The sequence below is a fragment of the Canis aureus genome, chromosome 25 (assembly GCF_053574225.1).
Source record: "Canis aureus isolate CA01 chromosome 25, VMU_Caureus_v.1.0, whole genome shotgun sequence".
Classification (NCBI taxonomy): domain Eukaryota; kingdom Metazoa; phylum Chordata; class Mammalia; order Carnivora; family Canidae; genus Canis; species Canis aureus.
Genome location: NC_135635.1, coordinates 9,098,783 through 9,122,193, shown reverse-complemented (window position 1 = coordinate 9,122,193; position 23,411 = coordinate 9,098,783). Strand labels below are relative to the sequence as shown.

General features: G+C 38.9%; 1 protein-coding gene across 4 annotated transcripts in view; it reads left to right on the top strand.

Annotated features, from left to right (window-relative positions):
- The window catches only part of ANO6 (anoctamin 6), a 186,089-nt gene that overhangs the window by 55,526 nt on the left and 107,152 nt on the right, over positions 1-23,411 (top strand). For 3 of the 4 annotated variants that reach the window (XM_077870360.1, XM_077870363.1, XM_077870361.1), the window contains one exon: positions 17,493-17,572. In XM_077870360.1, the coding sequence (XP_077726486.1) occupies positions 17,493-17,572 (80 nt within the window). Of the gene's footprint in view, positions 1-2,590; positions 2,616-17,492; positions 17,573-23,411 lie in introns of those variants that run through there. The other variant, XM_077870362.1, reaches the window with a different exon arrangement.

Genomic DNA, 23,411 nt, shown 5'->3' with positions numbered 1-23,411 from the left:
GGGCGTGATCCCAGGGTCCTGGGATCAAGTCCCACATCGGGCTCCCCACAGACAGCCTATGTCTCTGCCTCTCTCTCTGGCCTCCCATGAATAAATAAATTTTTTTTTAAAATTATTGTTCTTACTTTGGCCGTTACAGAAATAACACATGCTTGTGTTCATAAATTTTGAAGTAGCTTCCTAATGGGAAGCTACTAAAAGGTTTAATGCAGAAGAGTATTGGGTCAGAATTTCATTTTCAAAGTTCACTTAGGCTGCTGAAAGGAGAATGGATTGGGGGGGGGGGCGGGGAGAACTGTTGGCAGGTGATTGGTCAGGAAATTTCTGTTCTAGCCCAGGTCAGGGTTGCTTGACATTGTAAGATGGAAAGAGGAACACAGACTGAAGTTATATTCAGAAGCATAGGATGGTGAATGTTTGGCTGTGAGGATGAAGAGGAGAGGGGAGTCCAGGATGATACCCAGGTTTCTGGCTTGACCAGCTGCATAGATGGTAGTGCCCTTTACAGAGACAAGAAATCATGGAGGAAGAAGTGTGTGTGTGTGTAAACATAAATCCCGTGTGAACATTCTGTGAGTGTGAGATGTCTAGGAAGTTTCCAAGTGGAGGTGTCACAGAAGAAGTTGGATGTATGAATCTGGAATCAAGAGACCACCTGAACTAGAATAATGCATTTGGAACCTTTTATCTAAAGCTGTTAACAGATGCCAGGGATAAATTACAGAGGAGTAGGCCGTAGGTGGAACCCTGAATATTTTCAGAAGTAAAGCTCCAATCAGGGAGGAGGCGCCAACACAGGGGTGGATGAACTTGTAAGAGAAGAGAGTCTTTGAAAGAAGTCATGGTCAGCTGTGTCAAAGGTTGCTGAGATGTCAGATAAGGCCAAAATGTAAAATAGATGTTGGGTCTCGGGATGACCTGAGCCAGTCAGGTGGCAGGTGGCCAGAGGCTGGTCCCTACAGGAGGGGTGCTTGCTCACGCAGAGCTGTGGCAGTAAGATTAAGGATTTTGGACTATGTTGTAATACGGCAGATTCAGTGGAAAAGGCTGATGAAGTTGTTCTTTTCCTTCTTACGATAGCTTTTTATCTTATGATTGCCTCTTATCTTTATTGTTTTGTTTTGATTATCAGAGTAGTATGTACTCATTGTAAAAGTTTTAAGCATTAAAAAATATGACTGAGAATAATCTCTATAACTGCATTCCCTCCTGACTACCATTACTAGTTTGAGGCATAGCCTTTCAGATTCTTCTATGCATATGCTATCACATACCACATCGGTGCATATTTACTTGTCTAAAATTGGATTTATTGCCATATAGTCTGCAGAAGCCTGTATTTTCACCTGTGTGTGTTTGGTCAAACACCTAATCACATGAATATATACAGTTTTCTATCATGTTGTGATAGATTCTCTGGATATTTGGGTTTTATTTAGACATCTTTGCCTTCTGAAACACGATGCTACACTGAACATACATGTAGATATTTATTTGTGCATTCCTTACATATATGTGTGTACAGGGATTTCTGTGGAACAGGTTCCAAAAATGGAGCTGTGGAGTCAAATGGAGCATGTGGAGCATGTGCATTTAACGTTTTGATAGTGTGACAGTGGCCAAGGCAAGGGGCTTTTTCTTTCTTTCTTTTTTCTTTCTTAAGATGGAAGAAATTGAAAAAAAAAAAAAGATGGAAGAAATTGGAGCATGAAAAATATCGACGAGGGGCAAATGAAGAGTAGATCAAAGTCACAGGAATAAAGTGCTGGATGTCCTATAGTAAGATGGGTACCAAGGCATGGGGAGGGGCTTTAGGCCAAGGAGGATGAGCAGGTGGGGAGCAGGGTCCTCCGTCACTGCTGCAGCCCCAGAGCCTCGACCAGTGCTGGCACATGGCAGGCAGCCAAGAAATACTTGTTGTTTGAATGAATAAATGAATGTAGTTCGGCGGCAGTGGAACTGCATGATATTTCTCTCTAAAAGCATCTAGTTTTCCACTTCCTCTATAAAACAGAAGGTGAAGAGATCTTACTGAAACTGGCAAAGGAGAAGTTGGAGATTTGAAGGCCCGTCTTGCTTAGCGAACCCAGTTGCCCAAGTCAAGTAGGACTCTGAGACAGGGCGTCTCTAAATTTCCCTCCAGTTGGGAAAGGCCTGTTGATTCTGAGGCCCTAAGACCCCATCTAATTCTGTTCATCCCCACTACCACCATCCTGTTAGTTCCAGCCTGGATTTTCTTTTCTTTTCTTTTCTTTTTTTTTTTTGAAAGATTTATTTTTATTTATTTATGATAGAGAGAGAGAGAGGCAGAGAGGCAGAGACACAGGCGGAGGGAGAAGAAGGCTCCATGCCAGGAGCCCAAAGCGGGACTCGATCCCGGGACTCCAGGATCACACCCTGGGCCAAAGGCAGGCACGAAACCACTGAGCCACCCAGGGATCCCCGAGCCTGGATTTTCTTATGAGAGCAGCCTCTTAAATGATCTCCGATCTCCTCTTGTATATCACTCAGAACTCGATTTAGAGACCACCTCCTGCAACCCCCAGCCAGGACGGCTCTGGAGTGCCTTCAGCGTCCCTGCCCTGTGTAGCAGCTGTCCCCCTGGATGGCCAATTGTATGTTGTTGTTGTTTTTACCTAAAACCTTCATATAAAAATATCTTTTTTTTTTCATATATAAATATCTTAATGGACAATTTTACGAGACCTGTAGTGCTTAGCTGGTGTTGCATGCTACATAAATGATTGGTATTATTTTGTGTGAAAGCTCGATGCTTATATAAATTTGGTACACAGAAAGTGGGGACAAGGACAAAAGCAGACATGAGATGACTCCTAAGGGATGGGTAATTTAAGACATTTGATCCTGGAACAAGCCTCAGGATTATTACTCCCTAGGGAAAGGCATTCTGCTTTAAGTGTCATTTGTATTAGTTATTTCTGTAATTAGCATGTTAAGTGCATATTTTGAGAAAATTTAAATACCTTGCATCTCTAAGGTGATTTAACTATGTTCCAACAATCTATTTATTTTTAAAATTTCAAATAACTACTTTGTGGTATTTTCTAGAATGGAAAAGCTTGAGTCTCTTAAACTGCATCTGGCCAGCTGGAGGATAATCACATGATGAAGTCCCTGATGGGATTCTAAAAGAAATGGCCTTCCAACGCATTAAGTAAAGAGCTCCCAAATTAGGACTGGAATGTTCCTGTGTGGTTCCACTTGTCTTTCCACCCCCATCACCATTCCCAGCCTCATCTACACTGGGGAGAGTAATGGGAGGTCCTTACTAGCTGGCAACTGAACTAGTGTTTCAAATTACAGAATCAGAGTGTAATGAAAGAGACACCCGGACTTGGTTATTTTTCTGTGGTGCAGAGGGCCTGGGTTTAATGCCTGGGACCACCTGGAGAGGTGCTTGTCTGATGTGAGGATGCTTCTGGGTAACTCAGTTGATTACAGGTCTGCCTGCCTTTGGCTCAGGTCATGATTCCAGGGTCCTGGGATCCACTCTGTGTTGGGCTCCCTGCTCAGCAGGGAGTCTGCTTCTCCCTCTGCCTCTGCCTCTGCCTGCTGCTTCCTTGCTTGTACGCGCTGTCTCTCTTTCTGTCAAATAAATGGATAAAATCTTTAAAAAAAAATTCCCATACATTCAAAAATTAAGTAATGAGTATGATTTGGAAATACTTAAATAGGGCAGCCTGGTGGCTCAGTGGTTTAGCACCGCCTTCAGCCCAGGGTCTGATCTTGGAGTCCCAGGATCGAGTCCCATGTCAGGCTCCCTGCATGGAGCCTGCTTCTTTCTCTGCCTGTGTCTCTGCCTCTCTCTCTGTGTGTCTCTCATGAATGAATAAATAAAATCTTAAGAAAAAAAAAAAGAAAGAAAGAATATGATAGAGAATGCGTAAAAATGGGATTTACATGTTTCTTGAGTTCTCTTCACGGTCTCTTAAGTATTAGACTGAATTTACAGACAGCTTCCTAATTTTTGATATAACAGAACATTTAATAAAGTGCTGTTGGCGCTCTTATTTCTTGAGATACTCTGAAGGCTGTGTGTCTTAAAAAAAATGAAAGTTTCAAACATATCATTTTCTCCCTCTCTCTATATATAATACTTGTAGCTGATACTCATCTAGTGTTTACTATGTGCAGGCACCATGCTAAACATTTCACACACCACATCTTCAAAACAACCCCGAGGGGAAGTACTATCATTCCTAGTTTTCAGGTGTAGACTTTGAAGCATAGAAAGATTGACTAAACTGGCCAAAGTCACATAGTGAGGAAGTGGTGGGTCTGGGATTTGAAATCAGGTCTATCTAATTCCAGCAGCCAGCCTGATAGAAGTTATGCATCCATTTGGTAAGTCATTCAGATAATTATGGAGTTCCTAACGCATCCCAGATACTGTTCTAGGTGCTTGGGATTCAGCTACCCGCAAACTCCCTCATGGGATTCATTTAACATGTAATAATGAAGTTATTATTAATTACTAAAGGAAAGCACAGTAGGGCAAGGTGGTGCAGAACAGTAGCTGTATCATTGGGCTGTTAATGTTAGGATTTCAGGGACAGCCTCTCTGAGGCAGGCATATTGAACATCGACTTGAATGATGAGAGAGAGCAAGCTACCGAAGGCCAAGGGACAGTGTGTAATATGGCTTCAAGCCTAGCCTATAGGCTCCTGGGTTTAAATTCTGATTCGCTTGCTCATTAGCTGTGTGTCTGTGGACAAAATGCTTGACTTGCCTGTGCATCTTCATCAGTGACATAAAGGTAATTGCAATATTTATTTTTTAGCTTATAGGGCTGTCATGAGGATGAAATGGGCTCATGTATAAAAATCTTAGCTATAAAACAGACATTGGAATATAAGGACTCTCTAAGTGTTAGCTGGTATTTTTTAGGCACTATGGGAATTGTGGGAAGTAGCTGCTTTATGGATCTGTTATTTAACTGGTAGCTTAAATCAAAATCTGGATGGACTTTGAAAATTCAGCGGAGAGGACTCATTGAGGAGTTAAATGTAAGCGTATGAAGCAAAGGAGCCAGGGATGACTCCAGTAATTTTGATCTGATTAATTTACTGGATTTGGGGTCCATTTATTAAGATGGGGAAGACTGGGGGTGGGGGATGCATAGCAAGCCTTTTTGCTGGAGAGAAGGCTAAGTAGAGGGTGGAAATCAAGAACTTGACTTGTCGTTAAGATTGAGACACTTCTTAACGTGGTCATCTTTTGTATATGTTCACTGTAGAAAATTGGAAAACGTAAACAGATAAGAAAAACACCTGACATTCCAACACCCGTTATCTTTTGTTTAAATTTATTTTTATCCCACACAAATTTAGATCGTAAAATATATGTCGGGTTTTTCTTGTTAGTTGTATATACTTTTCAGTTTATTGGAAAATGGCCCATGACAGAGGGGAGAGTTAAAATATAGGCAAGGTGATGAGAGCCCTAGGACTGTAAAAGTCCTCTACACTGACCACCACAGACAGCAGTTATGGATTGAAGCCTACAAAGACGTCTCCAGCTACGGAGGGTAATGCATATCATAGATCTTGTTTACGCTCACCTGTCTATGGTCCCCCAAGGCCTGCTACCTGGTGCAGCTTCACCCACAGTTGTTAGCAGAACTACACTTTGTGATAGAATGAATGCACATTACCCAAAACTTACATTGTAACCATTTTTAAATGTACGGTTCAGTGGCATTAAGTAGATTTACAGTGTTGTGCAACTGTCACCACAGAAAAACATCTCTGGAAGTTTTTCATCTTACAAAACTGAAACTCTACACCCATTAAGCAGTAATTCCCCTTTCTTCTGTCCTCTCAGCCTCTGACAACCACTGGTTTACTTTCTGTCTCTGGATTTACCTACTCTAGGGATATGAGATAAGTGGAATCATATAGTAGTTGTCCTTTTATGACTACTTTATTTCATTTAGCGTAAGGTCCTTAGGATTTCACTCATGTTGGAGCATGTGTCAGAATTTGCTTTTTAGGGCTAAATAATATTGCATTGTATATTTTGTTCATCCATTCGTCTATAGTCAGGTACTTGGTTTGCTCCCACCTGTTGGCTGTTGTGAAAAATGCTGCTATTAAAAGGGGTATACAAATATTTGTTTGAGTTCCTGCTTTCAATTCTTTTGGGCCATATACTATATGCAGTTTTATGATCTACTTTTCTGCATTGAAGTCCGTTGTTAAAATTTTGTGTGATGAGCATTCTTCTACAAAGTCATTTTAAATAATTGTATTATATATTATCAATAACTGTGTCATCAGTGACTTAAGCAAGCAAGAATTGTTTCCTGGAAATAGAATTATAAGACAGAAGAATGACTAATATTAAAACTTTTGCTACATTTGCCAAATTGCCAACCAGAAACTCCTACAACCCAACACTAGCAAAATATGTATGTGTTCTCTGCTTCTTTGCTAATATTAGGTATTAGTAATTTTTTTCTGTCAATTTGATAATTAAAAATGGTATATTCTGGTTTTCTTTTTTGCAAATTTACGGTTCACTCTCTGGGTTTAGTTGTTGCAGATTACTGGGGAAAATACTGATTTGGTAAACACTCAACATGTGAGATGATGAGTGATGATGACAGTCTGGGGTCCTTCCTAGTCTTTAATTCTAAGGCAATTGCAAGTATTTTACTCTGTGTATATATGACAAGCTGTGTAATCGGGTTTTGAGATCTTCTGTTTTGTGTGCTAAATACATTCTTAGTAGTTAAACTTTAACACTTCTTTACTTAGAATTCAAAAATCTAAAAAGTGCTGAAAAGAATTTTTTTGGTAATCCATTTGGTTATAAAACTTGACAGATTGTAAGACTGTATGTCAACTATCCTCAAAGACAAAAACAAACCAAAAAAACCCCTGACAGATCTGAACTTATTTGGTGGAGAAACCTGACCTCAGCCTGCTTGAGACTATTTATATATTTTATTTATCCCACTTAGAGTGACTGTTCATATTGTTGGCTGCAAAACATGAGTTTGTTTGAGTAAGGGGTGCTGTCCCAGACCCCAGTGAGGGTGCATAGTAATATATACTATTTACATATAAAGAGTTATTTTCTTTTTAAATTCTGAAACACAAAGGTTTGGCATCAAAGATATCGGATAAGGGGACATGGACCCATAATTATTTTTCTTGCATTTCTATGTTCTCATCCCTCCTAGGCTTCAAAAACTCATTTTGAAATCAGGTAGGGTGAACATGGAGTTACAACTCAATGTGCTTTGAGTTTAAAGACAATAGAAATTTAAGTGTGGTGTCTTCTTTCATCCCCAGGACATGTATAATCACTATAATCTGGGGACTAACAGGTCAATGACTAGAACCAGGTTTCAGCTGAGCTGTAGCCAAATGCAAACTCAGGACCCTGAGGGTCCTGGAAGGCCTGGACCAGTTGAACTGTGAAGTGATAGCAATAGCCTTCCAAGATATTGTTGCAACATATTTCTATAATTAATACCACTTGTCCTTTATAGAACATAAACTGTCTTAGCCAAGCTTTTAAAAACAAACCAAATTGGTAAAATTAAATAAAATCATGCTCCACTTATATGACTGATTATTATTAATGCTGTTAAATCTAAATTTTTAAAAATGTGTTTATTAAAGTGGCAAAGATGGCAGAAATGGAAAAGTTGACTCAAATTCATGTGGAATTGTAAGGAGCCCTGAATAGCCAAAACAACTTTGAAAAAGAAGAACAAAGTCGGAGAACTTACATTTCCTGATTTCAAAACTTACTACAAAGCTACTGTAGTAACCAAAACAGTATGCTACTAACATATGGATAAACATATAGACCAATAGGATAGAATCTAGAGGCCAGAAATAAATCTTTAGCCAATGAAGTTTTGAGAAGGGTGCCAAGTACACTCAGTGAAGAGAGAAGAATCTTTTTAACAAACGATGTTGTGACAACTGTATTTCCAAATGCTGAAAGAATGAAGTTGGACTGAACCTTATACCATATACAAAAGATTAACTCCAAATGGATCAACAATTTAAATATAAGAGCTAAAGCCATGAAACTCTTAGAAGAAGACAGGAGTAAATCTTTATGACCTTGGACTTGGCAGTGGATTCTTAGATATGACAATAAAAGCATGGACAACAACCATAATAAAGTAGATACATTGCTGATGGGACTGTGAAATGGTACAGCCACTGTGGAAAACAATTTGGTCGTTCCCAAAAAAAGCTCAACAGAAAATTACCAGATGTCTCAGCAATTCCACTACCAGGTATATACACAGAGGAACTGAAAACAGAGAGTCAAACAGATACTAGTCTACCATTGTTCATTGTGGTATTACACCAGCCCAAAGGTGGAAACAGCCCAAGTGTCCATCAATGGATGAATGAATGATTGATAAAAAGTGGTTTACTGCAGACACAGCCACACACATTTGGTAGAACGTTCAGTCATAGGGAGGGGTGAAGTTCTGACACATGCTGCCACATAGGTGAACCTTGATATCATTATGCTAAGTGAAATAAGCCAGAGACAAAAGGTCAAATACTGCAGGATTCCACTCGTATGAAATATCTATAATAGGCAAATTCATAGAGATGGATAGTAGATTAGACGTGACTGTGGCCTGTGGGGAGGGGAAATGGGAAGTTACTTCTTAGCGGTAACAGAGTCTCTGATATGATTAACAAATAGTTTTGGAAATAGTTGTGATGGTTGCACAACATTGTGAACAGAATTAATGCCACCAAATCGTACACTTAAAAATGGCTAAAATGGAATTTTTTGTGTTTTACGTATGTTAGTACAATAAAAATGTTTAAGATGTTAAAGGAACTAATGGATTCATTCAGAATCTGAGAAGTTTGTGATATACATTAGGCTTTTCTGTAAAAGCATTAGCTAACTTGGTTGGGATGTGAGAATGAACAATGTGATAATTGTTCCCAGCTCTTCAAGAGGAGACATGTTTAACTTCCAGGTGTATTTTTGGAGCTGAATTTTTGAGGGGAGGGTTGTGGGAATAGGGAGAGGCAGTGCATAAGAGGAGCTAAAACAACCCTAAACCTCACGGAAATACAAGATGAAGAAAATTGTATTTATCAGAGCTCTTCTCAGGGATAATATTGTTTGTGGATGGAAGAAATCCTTGGAATTGTCACTAGGGTAGGGCTGGAAGGGTGAGATGCCCAAGGGACTCACTGAACTGTCACTCTTTTGTTTTTCTATGAAGGAGGAGCATGTTTCTGTTTGATGCATTGCTGGAGCAGTGGGCAGTGTGAAAGAAACGCAGAGATCTTCCTTTTCATAAATATTGTCAAAATATTTGAATAATATTATCTTGAAGGAACACTATATTATTAGCCTGCCTTGGTATGAACATACCTCACTGTGGCCCAATGCAGTATGTTGCTGGAAATATAAAAACTCTGTTATCATTATGTAAGTAATGAGACTACATTCTGAGGAATTGAAGAGTGCTAGTGACTTTTTAGAATGACACAGAGTTTATAATTCATCCCGTCTTTGGTTCTGCTCACTTATGGAGACTCTGTAATATATTAAATATTATTTCAAATCCTCAAGAAACAAAGAAGAGTAAGACAATGGCTTATCCCCCAAGAGCTCATAGACCAGTGGAAAAGAAAAATGAATCAGGGCCATACAATACGATAAGGGGGACAGACACCTATATCTTCCCAAGATTTTATCTTCTGTGGTGGTGGCTAATTGTGAGAACACAACTACCATGTGATTATTTGGGCTTCTGTTCAGTATAGGCTGAAATTTTGTGTAAGATAATCACTCATCTTTATTTGTCTTCCACACTCTAGAAGAGCAACTGAAAAATACTGTTATAATAACTGATAATGCCAGTTCAGTTTTTGGACACCTATAGTGGTGACCTGACAGGTTTTACTAGACAATGCAAAGTGCTATAGGAGCATGAAGTTGAGGCAAGTAACTTGGTACATAACTGGCGTTGGAATACATATTTAAAGAAAGGGTAAAGGCAATGAGGAGGCAATGAAGGGATGTGCATTCCAGATGAAGTGTACTTAAGATGAGTTTAGAAATAAAAAGGATGGGGTACCTGGGTGGCTCAGTTGTTTAAGTGTCTGCCTTCGACGCAGGTCATGATCCCCAGGTCCTGGGATCAAGGATCACATTGGGGTTCCTGCTCAGTGAGGAGCCTGCTTCTCCCATCTCTCTGCATCCCCCCCCGCCCACTCACTTTCTTTCTCTCTGTCTTCCTCAAATAAGTAAATGACATCTTTAAAAAAAATAAAAAGCATAAAACTTGGTGACTGACCAAACGTCAAGTGTGGGAAAGAGAAAAGTGAAGAATGACCCCAACTCTGGCTTAGGTAGTTGAATCAATGCTAATACAGTACATTAATCAAAATTGGCAAGCACAAGAGGGGGGAACTTTGGAACAAGGCAGTTTTTACCATAATGTAGGGAGAACATTAATTAATTTTTTCAACTGCCTGATGGATAGTATTGAGTTTCAGATGTGTGTCAAAAATTTCCTTACCCTAACAAATTTGACGTCTTCATGAATGATGTCTTTCCCTTCGTCCTTTGTTCCTTCCCCTTCAGCTATTTCTTCTACTTCCAGAATTATCTGAGAGAAAGAAAGAGCACATACCAGAGACAGAGAGTGAGAGAGGACACTTTTGCCTTAGGATAGGAAAAACAGGACTCTTATAATAACCATCAAATGCAATTTGAAATTGCATTCCAGAAATTATTAGAAGATAATGTCACATTTTTTTTTCATTTTAATATTATCGTAATTGAGTTGAAGTGCCAGTAACAGGCTAGGGTAAAAAAAAAAAAATCATCTATCCAGATTTAGAAAAATGAGGAAACATTTCTTGAGTCACATCTCTTTTCATCGCGAGTAGTAGCCAACAGTGTGTAGGACATTAAGGTCATTTAAAAATATTTGCTGAATTAATGTTATTTTTTTCACATTTGAATTTATTTTATTAAAAAGAAGTGTCAAGGTAAAAAGTCAAGAGGAAAACTTGGTGCCTTAGCAAGGTTAAGAATGCCATAATTTGTTAAAGATTGAAGTAAAAATAAAATAATAGCCAGTATTTATATAGTACTTAATACTTTTCAAGTCACTTTTATATATGTGTCAGTTAATTTGTTCTCCACAGTGACCTGCTGATGTAGGTATTATTATCTACACTTTATTGATGAGGAAACAGATTTAGGGTTAAACGGTATGCCTGAAGCCACAGTCATACTATGTAGAGGTCTTACAATTCAGGTGCACTGCCCCGCGTGGTAAAACACAGCCATCTTAGCCTTGAAAGAAACTCTCCTGTCTTTGTGTTTTATGTCTCATTATTAACTTTCTTTTCATATATGGTGACTCTTTGGCCTCATTTTAGAATCTCATTTACTATGACAGGGTCTGTAATCTGCAGGCTTACAGCCCATGGATAATATGGGAAATAGATTTTCCCCTACTTAATTGTCACCGAAATACAATAGATCCTGTTAAACTGAGACCAGAGAAAGAGATCCTAGAACCTGAGGATCAAATATGCCTCCCACGGGATGATGCAGGACCTGTTGGGTAGGCTCAGTTGGAAGTGATGTGGGTAATGAGACTAGGTGGACCCACGTAATAGCTGGAAAGTGTGAAGTGATAGAGAATGATGGCTCAGGTGTGTAGTTACTTTGGGAATAGTGATGGGTGGCTGCTAGCATTCAGGTCAAATATCACATAGATGCTGAGACCGATTTTCAGAGACATCTAGTCTAGTCAAATGGCAGCAGAGTTTCAGGTACAGGACTGCCTGGCAAATCATTAAACATCCTGCCCAGTCTGAATATGTGAATACATCCTCATTCCCAAGGTGAATAGGCCATTCCTTTGATGTTTCTTGTACAATCACTAGATCATGGCATTCCTGAAGACAGTTTCTCTACTTTTTCATCTTGATGTTTGTACTCCTTGACACCTGCATGTCTTTAGCCATTTGCCAGAATATTGTTATCCGTTTACTTATTTTGTGGAGGTTTTCCATTAGTCCTTCTAATTGTGCTAGCTGTATAATACATTTCACTATACCATTCTATCATTTGTTTTTCAAGATGTTATTTGCTACTATCTATTTGACTTAATATGTACAATGTGATCTTGATTCCTTATCAACTTATGTTTAGCAATGGGGGGCTTGGAATTACTTCAGGTGAGGAGATAAATCAGTATATTTAAAAATAAGTCCAATTCTGGAATTGGACAGGTTCAGATTCTCATTGTGTCACTTTTGGTGGTTGACTTCAGGCAACTAATAACTTCAAATTTTCATCATCTGTGAAAACAAAGATAAAAATAGGATTGAATAAGATCAGATGTTTAGAAGAGCCAAGCATAAAATAACACACTCAGGAAATTTCTGTTTACATTTTTTGCATATCTCTGGGTCTGTGTACATGAACTTAATTTATATTTATACAATGCTATATTTTTTTACAACATGCTTTTGAATTGTCATTTGTGTCCTTTGCACAGCCCTGTGAGATAACAAGGGAAAGTAGTTTTATTAACAGCTTCAGATAAATAAACTGAGACTAAGTTATTGCCTATGATCATGCAGCTACATTGCAGAATCAGGACTTGAAGTCAGTCCCTTTAATCCATGCCCAGTGCCCTTTGCACCGGGTTCATCTATTTTTATCTACTGTCTCTCAAATATTCACTATGTGTCTGATTATTTCAGTGGTAACCAATCACTATAATAAATGTCAGTTGGACCCACCCACTTCCATGCTGGTGCCTTTAGATAAAATGTGAGTGCCTAATTCTGATTATTTTTATTGCCCGGGTACTACATATCAGGCACTTTGTTTTTTTACTCATGAATTTCCTGAAAGGTCTTTCTTGTGTTTTCTGATGGATAATAGATTATCTAACTTACAAAATTATAGATAATAGCTCCTTTTATCACCCACTCTAAGTCTTAGATTTGCTTTACTATAGAAATGATCTATTTTGCAATCTGATAATAAGAATTACTCCATTTCTTCTAATTGACAGATGAATAATCATATGAATTGCAACTCTCTGGTGAGGTTTCTAGTAGTGTGGTGTTATGAACCCATTAAAATGACTACACCTCTAGATATTGGGTCCTTTGTTTTGTTCTGCCAAATAAGTCAGAACCAGTACCACCAATGACTGTATTGCTTTAATCTTACTATACTTACCTATGTTGATAGTTTTTAAAATATACTGTTCTTTCACTTTTAACTAATTGTTATGTGATTATTAAATTTTAGAAAAGTAATTTAGTGTTTTTTTTTTTTTTTTTTTTACCTAAACCCTCAATTATTTAACTTTTACCTACATAAACCAATTGATAGATGTGGGCATGGTGTTTTCCACAATATTCCTTCAGTACTCCATAAGTCTGTGTAGCCTGGCACTTACTAATTAGCTTAAAATTAACCTTCATCATGTCTCAATTTCTTTTTCTCAAGAAGAGGAAGACTTGCCTGCCTGGTTCTTCTTGTTATCCCTGGAGCCTAACAGCACAATGACTGTGTAAAATATAAACTAGGCACTGAATGTTTGTGGAGCCTGACTTTCAATTCTGCTTTCATTGTACATCTGTACAAAATTCCACTGATAGGTCAAAGCCAAAGTTTTTTCATCATATTAGAATAACTAGTTTTCAGTTTTTTAGTCAGCTTTTTGATGAATAGATGACACAGAGGTCCCAAAAAATACTTTTATATTCCAAATGCTGAAATTAAATGAACTAATCATGAAGCCATTCAAGGTGGTACCTCTGTCATGTAAAGCGAGGCGTGTTGACAATACTAAAATACATTTCAAAATGGTGCATGAAAAATGATTTATATAAGGGAAAAAATTAACATTTTTGCCTTATTAGAATGTCTTTTCCCTGACTCTGCCCTGTTTTTCATAAAAAGCCCTCAAAGTGTCACCTTGATTTTGACTCTTTTTGCTGAGAAATGAACTTTTTCAGCTGTGTTACATTACCAGAAATGAGAATATCAAACAGTAATGGGAGCTGTTCAGTAGTGGAAGTATAATTATCATATTAGCATCATAAATCATTTGCTTCTCAGTACTACGGTAGGTCATGAGAGCAACAGCTGCAGCTTTGTTCTACCTAGATGGTGTTTCAGTAAAGCCACTTCTGTTTTTATTCACTCAAATTTACAGTTTCTCCTTTGTGTTGACATTAAGCAGTGAATCTATTAGTTTCCATTACCAGCGGAATAACTAAAACTATAAATAGTTCTATATTTTCTCTCACAAATCCTCTCAAGCTGCATAGATGCCTTTAATTTGATAAAACATCTGGGTAATACATCTTGTTTCTGCTCTGTCTTTTGGCAAATGCATACTTTCTTAAGCCTATCCTGAAAAAGAAAAAAAAAAAAAAAACGATATCCCTCCCACAGTGTGTTCCTTTATCTCTCCCCACACTGTGCTCTATCCTGTCTTTTGACCCCAGATTCCTAATAGTTAAATTGGGCATCTAATTGTAAAAGATGCAAAAATTAGATCACTGCATCAGATTTATAAGACTCGTTTTTAAAAATATCTGCAGTATTCCATTTCAGTGACTTGCTGGTTCTGCCAAAAAAAAAAAAAACAAAAAACAAAAAAACAACCCAGCATATCATAAATACCACATACATAATTTTTTAAATATCTAACTATTATAAAAAAGTTTAGGTCTTTTCTTCCTAATGTAAACCAAGCTGCAGAACACCAATTTAAAACACAATGTCATAGCTACTAGTATAAACACATATTAGGAAGTTCTAGAAGCGGCCTTCAGGAATGTAATAATTATCTTGGACAACCGTTGTTCTGATGTTGGAATAAACCAGTTTAACAACCGTTGTTCTGATGTTGGAATAAACCAGTTTATTCCCTAAGTGTAACAGGCTGCACAGTAACTACCACGGTCCGTCCTCCTAGTGTTCTCAGAGGCAAGCCCAGTAATTTTGGCTTTGGTTGCAGTTCTTCAGGCTTTGGCTTACCTTGTTTCTGCTTTGGTTCACATTTTAGGGGTCCTGTGATGAACTCAAGTTAGAATCACTTGTTCGTGTTGTCGTTGCTACTGGCATTTCCTTTCAGTTCATAGGTGTACAGTGATCTGAATTTCATGAACGGGATTCTGAGTAAATATAAAATCTAATCTGGATTTTGGGATATTTCTTAGTGATGTACCAAACCTAAGAATTTGGGAGTTGAATTGTTGGCTGACATTTTGGTTTTGTTTAAACAGTCACTTTAGAGATCTTTTAATCAATCTCTCCCAATAAGCTTTATTTTGGGCCACTAAAGGGAATTTTTTCTGGATTGATAGGGACTCAGCCTTTTTCTTCACAAAAGCCTCTAATGGATTATTTTTAAAAACTAGAATGCATTTTAAAAAGGCACTACAAAGCCAAGATAGCATCACACTTCATAAAATTAAAAGTAATGTCTTAACACAATTTAATGCTCATTCCATATTCAGTCTTCCTATTTTTGATAAATATGTCCTTTACAGCTGGTTGGTCCAAGTTAGAATGCAGATGAGTACCATATGCTGCTAATGGTTGTTGTGATATTGTGATTTATAATAAGAAATATATGTTTGGTTTTCCTCAGTTCCTGGCACTTCAGAGCTCCTACAATTCTAGTAACTTCCTAAGTGTTGAGATAGATAAAAAGTGCTGTTTGTTATGTTGTTGAGGTGACTTTTGGAAAGCCCCTAGGTGACCACAGGATGGGGGCTGGTTGAAAGGGGAACCCATCAGGAGTTTAGGGGGTTGAACCTCAGTCCTACCCTCTGACCTCCAAGGCAGTGGGTTGACAGTTGATTCAATCAATCATGCCTAAGTAATGAAACCTAACTAAAACCCCAGAGGACAGGGTTTGGAGAGCTTCAGGTTGGTTTACAGTGTGTCTCTTCATGAAGAGAGGGCATCGAAGCCCTATGCCTCTTCTCATATACTTTGCCCTTGCATCTCTTCTTCTGGCTGTTCATCTGTATCCTTTATCAGACCCTTTCTAATAAACCAGTAAATGTGAGTAAATGTTTCTCTGAGTTCTGTGAGCCACTCTAGCAAATTAATTGAACCCAAGGAGAGGGTGGTGAGAATCTTTGATATAAAGCCAGTCAGTCCGAAGCGCAGGTGACAACCTGGACTTGCTAGGGGTTGTCTTGTGGGACTAAGCCCTTAACCTGTGGTCTGATGCTATCTTCAGGTAGATAGTGTCAGAATTCAGTTAATTGTTTGGTGGTATGGGAAAAAAAAACACATTGGAGATAGGTTCCTTATGCTCTTTAAATCTCTGTCTGCCTTTTTTGTGTCATTGATGTATTGAAGAGGCTAGACCTGTTGATAAATTAGAACATTTATTTAAATTTATTTAAATGTTTACTTAAACATTTAAATATTTAAGCATATTTAAGTTCATTTAATTAAGAACATTTTCCTACGCAGTCCAAATTACATTGTTACACTTACCAGTATTAATAATTTCTTACTATAATCCAACACTTAATCAATATTCCATTTTCCCCCATTTGTTTTTAAGTCTTCGACATCTGGTTTAAGCCAGGATCCAGTCTAGAAGCATACACTGCAGATGGTTGTTTTCCCTTTATCTTTTGATCTGGAACACTTGCTTTTATTCATATCAGGAACTTGTTGATATGGTGACACTGGTGTCTTGCAGAAAAACCCAGCTTCTGGATTTGGTTCCTTTATCCCTCTCACACTGTGTTATTAAGTACAGTGACCACTAGGCACATGTGGCTATTGAGCTGCAGAAATGTGGCTAGTCGAAATTGAGATGTGTTGTGAGTATAACATCACATTGGCTTTCTAAGACTTAGTATTAAAAAAAGTAAACTATTTAATAATTTTTTATATGAATACATGTTCAAATGATAATCTGGGTATATCAAGTTAAATGAATCATATTACTCAGATTAATTTTACCTATTTTTTTATTTTCAAAATGTACCTAGTAGAAAATTGTATTTGGCTTCCAGTATATTTCTATCAGATAGTGCTATTCAACAGATTTTAAAACAGAAAATTGCTACCCCAAGATGACTCCATATCAGTTCTCTGAGATATAGTTGAAGAAAGAACATTAGTAGGCTAAAATGTTACTTAGCTAGAATTTTATAACGTTTAGTTGCTGTGTCCTTCCATGTAGAAGCTAAATGATTTTCCATAATAGATCTAGCCTAGAGCATTTTAAGACTGAGTATCGTAAAAGCATGGCATTGTCCAATAGATGAAATAGCTGCCAAAGATTTTGAATGTCCCTGATAGCTGAAAGTGTTAAATAATGTAAACCTGGAGGTATGCCACAAATGCTAAATACAGTTGTTAAAACAGTGTTTAAAGGCAAAAAAGTATATAAGCCAATAAAAGTCATGTTTTTTTTTTTGTTTATTTTTAGTGTTGGACAACCTCGAACAGACAACTGTCTCCAATTTTGGACCACTGGAAAGTCAGCCTGATTTCCGAACCCCAGAGTTTGTAAGTACTGCCACTCTTATCTTAAATTTGTCTTGGTTAGCCTAGAGAGTTCTCACAAAATGGAGAAAAAGATTTTTTAATGAAATCTTGCCTTCAGTGCTTCTAAATCTAGCCCAGTTCTCAGTGGCAGGGCTGAGTATTTAAAGCTCTGGTTCTCTGGGGAACAGGTTACTGAACTACAGTGTCTTGGTGTCATGATCTGTAGTCTTATTCTTCATACTGCTGTGTACTAGCAGATGGGAACTCTTTCTGCAGTAAAGTAGCATTGTTATTTCCAAAACTCCTCCTTTATTCAGTGGTAGCCTTGCTAACAGTTTCTGCTATGAGTGACTCTGGAAACCAGTCTTTACTGAGCACATATGGGTACGTTGATCAGTCTGATTCCCATTTCATTCTGGAGCCTTCAGTCATACAACCTAGATAGATGGATCTTGTAGGGCTAGGCATATTTTGTTGGCTGTACCTACCAAGAGGGGAACTAAAGGCTCTCACTAAATTAGACTCATTAAAGATTAGCCATGGTTCTCACCCTCAAGGAATTAAAAATCTTATTAGATGCTACTGTGATTTTATTAATGCCTTGTTTAAAGAAAATTAAGCACATAGGATGCCATGCGCAGAATGTCCTTACTAAATAGGTTTTCTCTTAGGCTCATTTGAAGAGGGGGGTGGGAAGAAGTGTTCTCTGACTCATGTACCATAGTATTGCACCAGATGTGTAGGAAAAGCACGCCAGGATCTACCTAGACTTACTTACATTTGCCCCTTGCTGCAAATAGCTTGTCTACCACTTTAGCAAGGCAAAAGTCTTTTTTTTTTGTTTGTTTATTTTTGAAGTGTGATATACAGCTGCCACACCAGTAATTGGCAGAGCACAATTGTATTATTGATTAAGACCAAAAAAAAAATTAAAAAAAGGAACTCATTATGTGCTTTTCCTCTTCTTTATGGATTACTTACTCAATTCAGCCAAGAGTAAGGAAACTAGGCAGTGCTCTGGACTGAAAAGGGATCGCACATAAAACTATATCCACAGTGCCATTTTATTTCACAATGTGGCCTCCTGTGGTGTACTAGCAGATTGCCTACTGTGAAAATCACTTGGATATAATAGAAAGACATAGTATTCAATGACTTCCCTGTTATATTCAATGAGATTTTCAGTGAAGGAAAATTGTGAATGCTCACCAATGTATCCTGTACCTTAAAGTAGCAGAGCAGTTTTATGGTTTTTCTAACTTCTATAGTTAGAGCCCCAAAGCAGACTTGACAGAGATATTTCACATTTGAATATGAAATTGATACAGGCTGGTGGAGCTGGCCCTTTTTTTGTTTTATTTTCTAAATGCTCCTCGTCAATACTCCTTAAGCACTATATCTAATCTAAAGAGAGCTGTGTGCAATCAAGTGTTGATGTGCTTGCTGAACACCTGTATAGTTTACGTTGATTCGTTATGTGAAAATAAAAGTATTTTCCTCAAGAACAGATTTTCGTGTATTAGGATGTTTGAGGTTGGCATGCCTTAGGTTTTTGCAACAGATAGTCTACACTGGGAATGTCATTCTACCTTCGGTGTTAACCTCCTGACCAACCTCATTATCCTTTTTTCAAGGGGTGAAGACTGGTGAGTCTAAGTTGAAATGACAAGGAGAACTTGAGGATCACAGAATATACTTATGTTTTGAGAGATTTCTCTTAACAATGGGTCTGAGAACGCTCAAACTGAAAGGAGATTTTTTTTTAGGCTAAATCTCCATATTTTTCTTTCTCACTGTCATGCCTCAAGAATCTCTAGAGTCAAGGTGCCTGGGTGGCTCAGTTGGTTAAACATCTGCCTTCGGCTCAGGTCGTGATCTTAGGGTCCTGGGATCGAACTCTGTGTTGTGCTCCCTGCTCAGCGGGGAGTCTGCTTCTCCCTGTCCTCCCTGCTTGTGTTCTCTCTCACTGTCACTCTCTGTCTCTCAAATAAATAAGTAAAATCTTTGGAAAAAAACAAAAAACCAAAACATTAGTTTATGCTGTGTAGTCGTGCCACATACACATTAAAATTCAATAAATTCCACTATATGGCTGTGTAAGAAAATGCTTAAAAAGAATATCTGAAATCTTTTCTTAAGATCACCTTATATTAGTGGAGCTAAAGTTGTTAAGCCTGGTTTCCTTATATGTGTGGTTGATACAAGATTTCTATAGCCAACAATTATCTTTCCCCAATTGCGTGTTCATACCATGTTTAGAAAGAAGTATGTGATTTTCTTGTGCTTTTCAGATTTTAGATTTTCACACATCTGATGCTCATTGCATGCCACATCGTCGGGTACCACGTACATAACCATTTGTGTTTTCTCCCCACATCACCATGGCCCCTGCACTTCAGTTCCCAGCACACATCTGTTTCCCAAACTGCAGTCTCCCTGGTAAACAAACAGGTGCATAAGGTGCCTTGAGAACAGCATACTCAAGGGAACCAGGCACACTGTGGAAGGGAAGCCTGTTTTGTAGGCAGAAAGTGGCAGTGGCAGTGGCAGTGAAAACGGGTGGCTCCAGTGTGTAGGCAGGTGGATCGAGCTGATGCCAGGACAAAGCCAGGTAAGTTGATCCAAACCGAAAATTTAAATCAGAAACAGGGTGTGCAACACCTAGGAGCAGAGGGAGCCTGGCACAAAGCAACACTGAAAACAGAAAGAAGATGGAGAAGAGTAAGAGGAGCGGAAGCATCGGTGTTCTGTTTTTCTCCACCTGGCATTGGCCAGGTGCCGCTGCCGTTTGCCAAGGTGAACTGAAATAAAGCAAGGTGTAGACCGTGTTTATTCAGGCCTTCTTCTCAAATAGTTCAGACTTTAGGAGGATCAAGAGCTAGTCTTTTTATACAACAGAGTGTATTGATATAGTTTGGCCAACGGGGAGAACAAAATGCTTATCGTTATTAGTTTGTTTCCTTCAGGATTTTTGTTTTTCTTTCATTTGAAACAAGGCCTGAGCGAGCAGTGCTGGCTGAGTAGCCTCGGTTACCAGCATGGTAAGCATGTGGAAGGTTCCTTCACAGCTCAGGTGTGTGTAATGTGACTCGGCAGGCAGAGCCGGTACTGCTGTAGGGTCTGCAGAAATCCCAGGTAAATAAACACTGTTCCGAAGCTCCTGTGTGCCTTGTTCTTGGGCCCACGCCACATCTCCTTCTCCTGCTCCCTGCGGAGTTGCCCACCGATGACCTGTCCCCTGCACACCCGTGCTGCTCCTCCCCACCTCCTACTCCGCTTCACAGACCCAGAGTGAGCTTTGCCAGACTCTCCAAAATATTAAGGGGAGAATAGACCGTGGACATGAGGTGCCTGTGTTCTTGCTTGTGAGGAGCTGAGGACATGTGGAAACTGGGCATAGCCCCACTTGGAGGCAGGGTGGATGTGTGGGTGGGGCTCATGGTGAAAGGGGCCTGGTCAAGTGCTGATTTTACAGAGAATAACTGGGGGATCTCATTGTGGTAGGAAAGCACCTCAATCCTAGTTCGCTTTTTTTTTTTTTTTGTCTAAGCACAGTGAAAATCTATTTATAATCTTCTTTATTAACTTAATATTTTATCCTGCACCTTGTCCTACACTATTGTTTTTCCAGCTGTATTGAGATATAATTGACATGCAGCACTGTGTAGGATTAAGGTGTACAGCTCCATGCTATTTTTTTCTTTAACATTATTGTTATCTTCCCTAACTTCTGTTCCCTTGTGTTGGTGAGCTATAATTAATCACATTGTAATTTTCAAAGCAATTAATTCAAGGGGGATCTAGTCAAGGAAATAGTGACACAGCCAGATGCTCTGGAGCCCTGTGATTGGTGGCCATCATTTAGGGACAGGGGCTCTGAAAATAGACTAGGTTCATAATGATCAGTATCAGACTCTGGAGAAGGGATTTGGCCAAAGGGAGATTGGGTACTGAATATCAGAGAGCCGGATAACCTTGTAGAGTTCAGACTTTAAAGCAGAGGCTGCAGAATGAGGCAATCGATGAGAACCAAGGGTGGGGAGCCACCAGCATGGTAATGGAGCAGATCAGGGTTTTTCTGCAACATGGTAGCATGCAGAGGTAGGGCAACCCAGGCTTCCTTGGTGCTCTCACTTTCAGGTCTGCTTAAGAGCAAAGGTGATCCGATGGGGTTAGTTCAGGGCTTATTAGTCATTGCTGGCCCAGAGGACCCCAGGTTCATTCCAAGCCCTAAGGAGTGGAAAAAAGTAAGGGAAAAGTTGATTAATGATCAAGGCTTTTTCTAGAAACCCTGAGTCTTTTGGTACTGACCCAGGAGCCTGGGCCTGAATGGGCCTGAATGCCTTGAGTACACAAGGAGAGGAATGCTGATGGATCAATGGTGAATCTGCTTGTAGCTAGCTGGATGGGAACCAGGCTGCTGTCAACACAAAAAGACATGAGAGGAAAGGAAAAGCTAAAGATTTACATTTTGTGATCTAAGTCTCGCTAGTAATATTCCCCTTTCTATCCCTTCCAGAACTTGAGTTTTAAGTCTAACTCTCCTGGCTTTTAGAGGCAGGAAGATTCTTACCGCCTCTTGTTTCATGCCAATGGATGCTGTTTTCCTTGGTTTAGCTTCTGCCAAATTTGCAGTAAATAATAAGAGTTTAGGCTCACAAAAGAGTATTAGGATTATAATAGGATAAACCAAGGAAGATGATGAGAAATCTCAGGATTTAGAAAGACTAAGCTAAAACATAGACTCAGGAAGATGAGGATCAAAATGGAGCAAAAATGTGTCCCCTTTATTCCACGCTTGTGGTTACGCAGAAAGGAGGAGGCCTGAAGAGTTATTATCCTGTTTGGGATTTTGTGTAACTGGCTCCCTTTCTGAGGGGGAAGTAATACTGCACACAAAATACTGTTGGTTTCCTGAAATTCTTATTTGGCTGTCTTTAACATGATGAAAGTATATGTGATTCCTCATGATCTACTATTTGAGGCATTAATAGTGAGCAATAGAAAAAATATCCCTGTACTTATAGAGCTTATATTTTGGTGGGGGACACATTAAGGCCAAAATAAGATACATAACATGGCACAATATGGTAAGTCCTTTAGAGAAGAGTAAAGTAAGGATTATATATGTGTGTTGGGGGTGTGGGGGATGGTTAGGGTTTCAATAGAGTGGTCAGGGCATATCGCAGAAAGAGGGTGTTCAGAACATGACAAGTGAAAAGATCTGAAAGCAGGGGTGCTACAGCAGACTATTTGGAAATCTAGATGAAGGGCATTCCAGGCAGAAGGAATAGCAGAGACAAAGGTCTTGAGGTAGGAGTTTGAGATATATTTGAGGAAGTGGAAGGAGGCCAACATGACAAGCAGAATGAAATGAGGTGAATATAGTAGATAGTGGGGACTTCATAGGCCATTGTAAACACTTTGGTTTTACCCTGAATGAGTTGGGACATCATCGAAGAGTAAGCCTTTGCAGGATAAACTGGGGGTTTTGAGCAGAGGAATGACTTGACCTGCCCCACCCTGTGTTTTAACAAAATCACTTTGTCTGTGTTCAGTAGAGAGGAATAAAAGCAGAAGCAGGAAGCACTATTGGACTTTTCAGGAACCCAGGTGAAAGGTGGTGGTGGCTTGGTCCTGAGTGTTAATTATGGTGTTGGTGAGACATACTCAAATTCTCAGTATGTTTTGAAGGTAGAGCCAATATGATTTGTTGACAGATCAGACGTGAGGTGTGCGAGAAAGAGCAGTCAAAGATGAATCCAAGGTTTTTGACCTGGGGGACTGTGGAAGGAGCAGTTTGAGGGGAGGATACATGAAGGCACATAAACATTCTGTTTACAACATGTGAAGTTTGAGA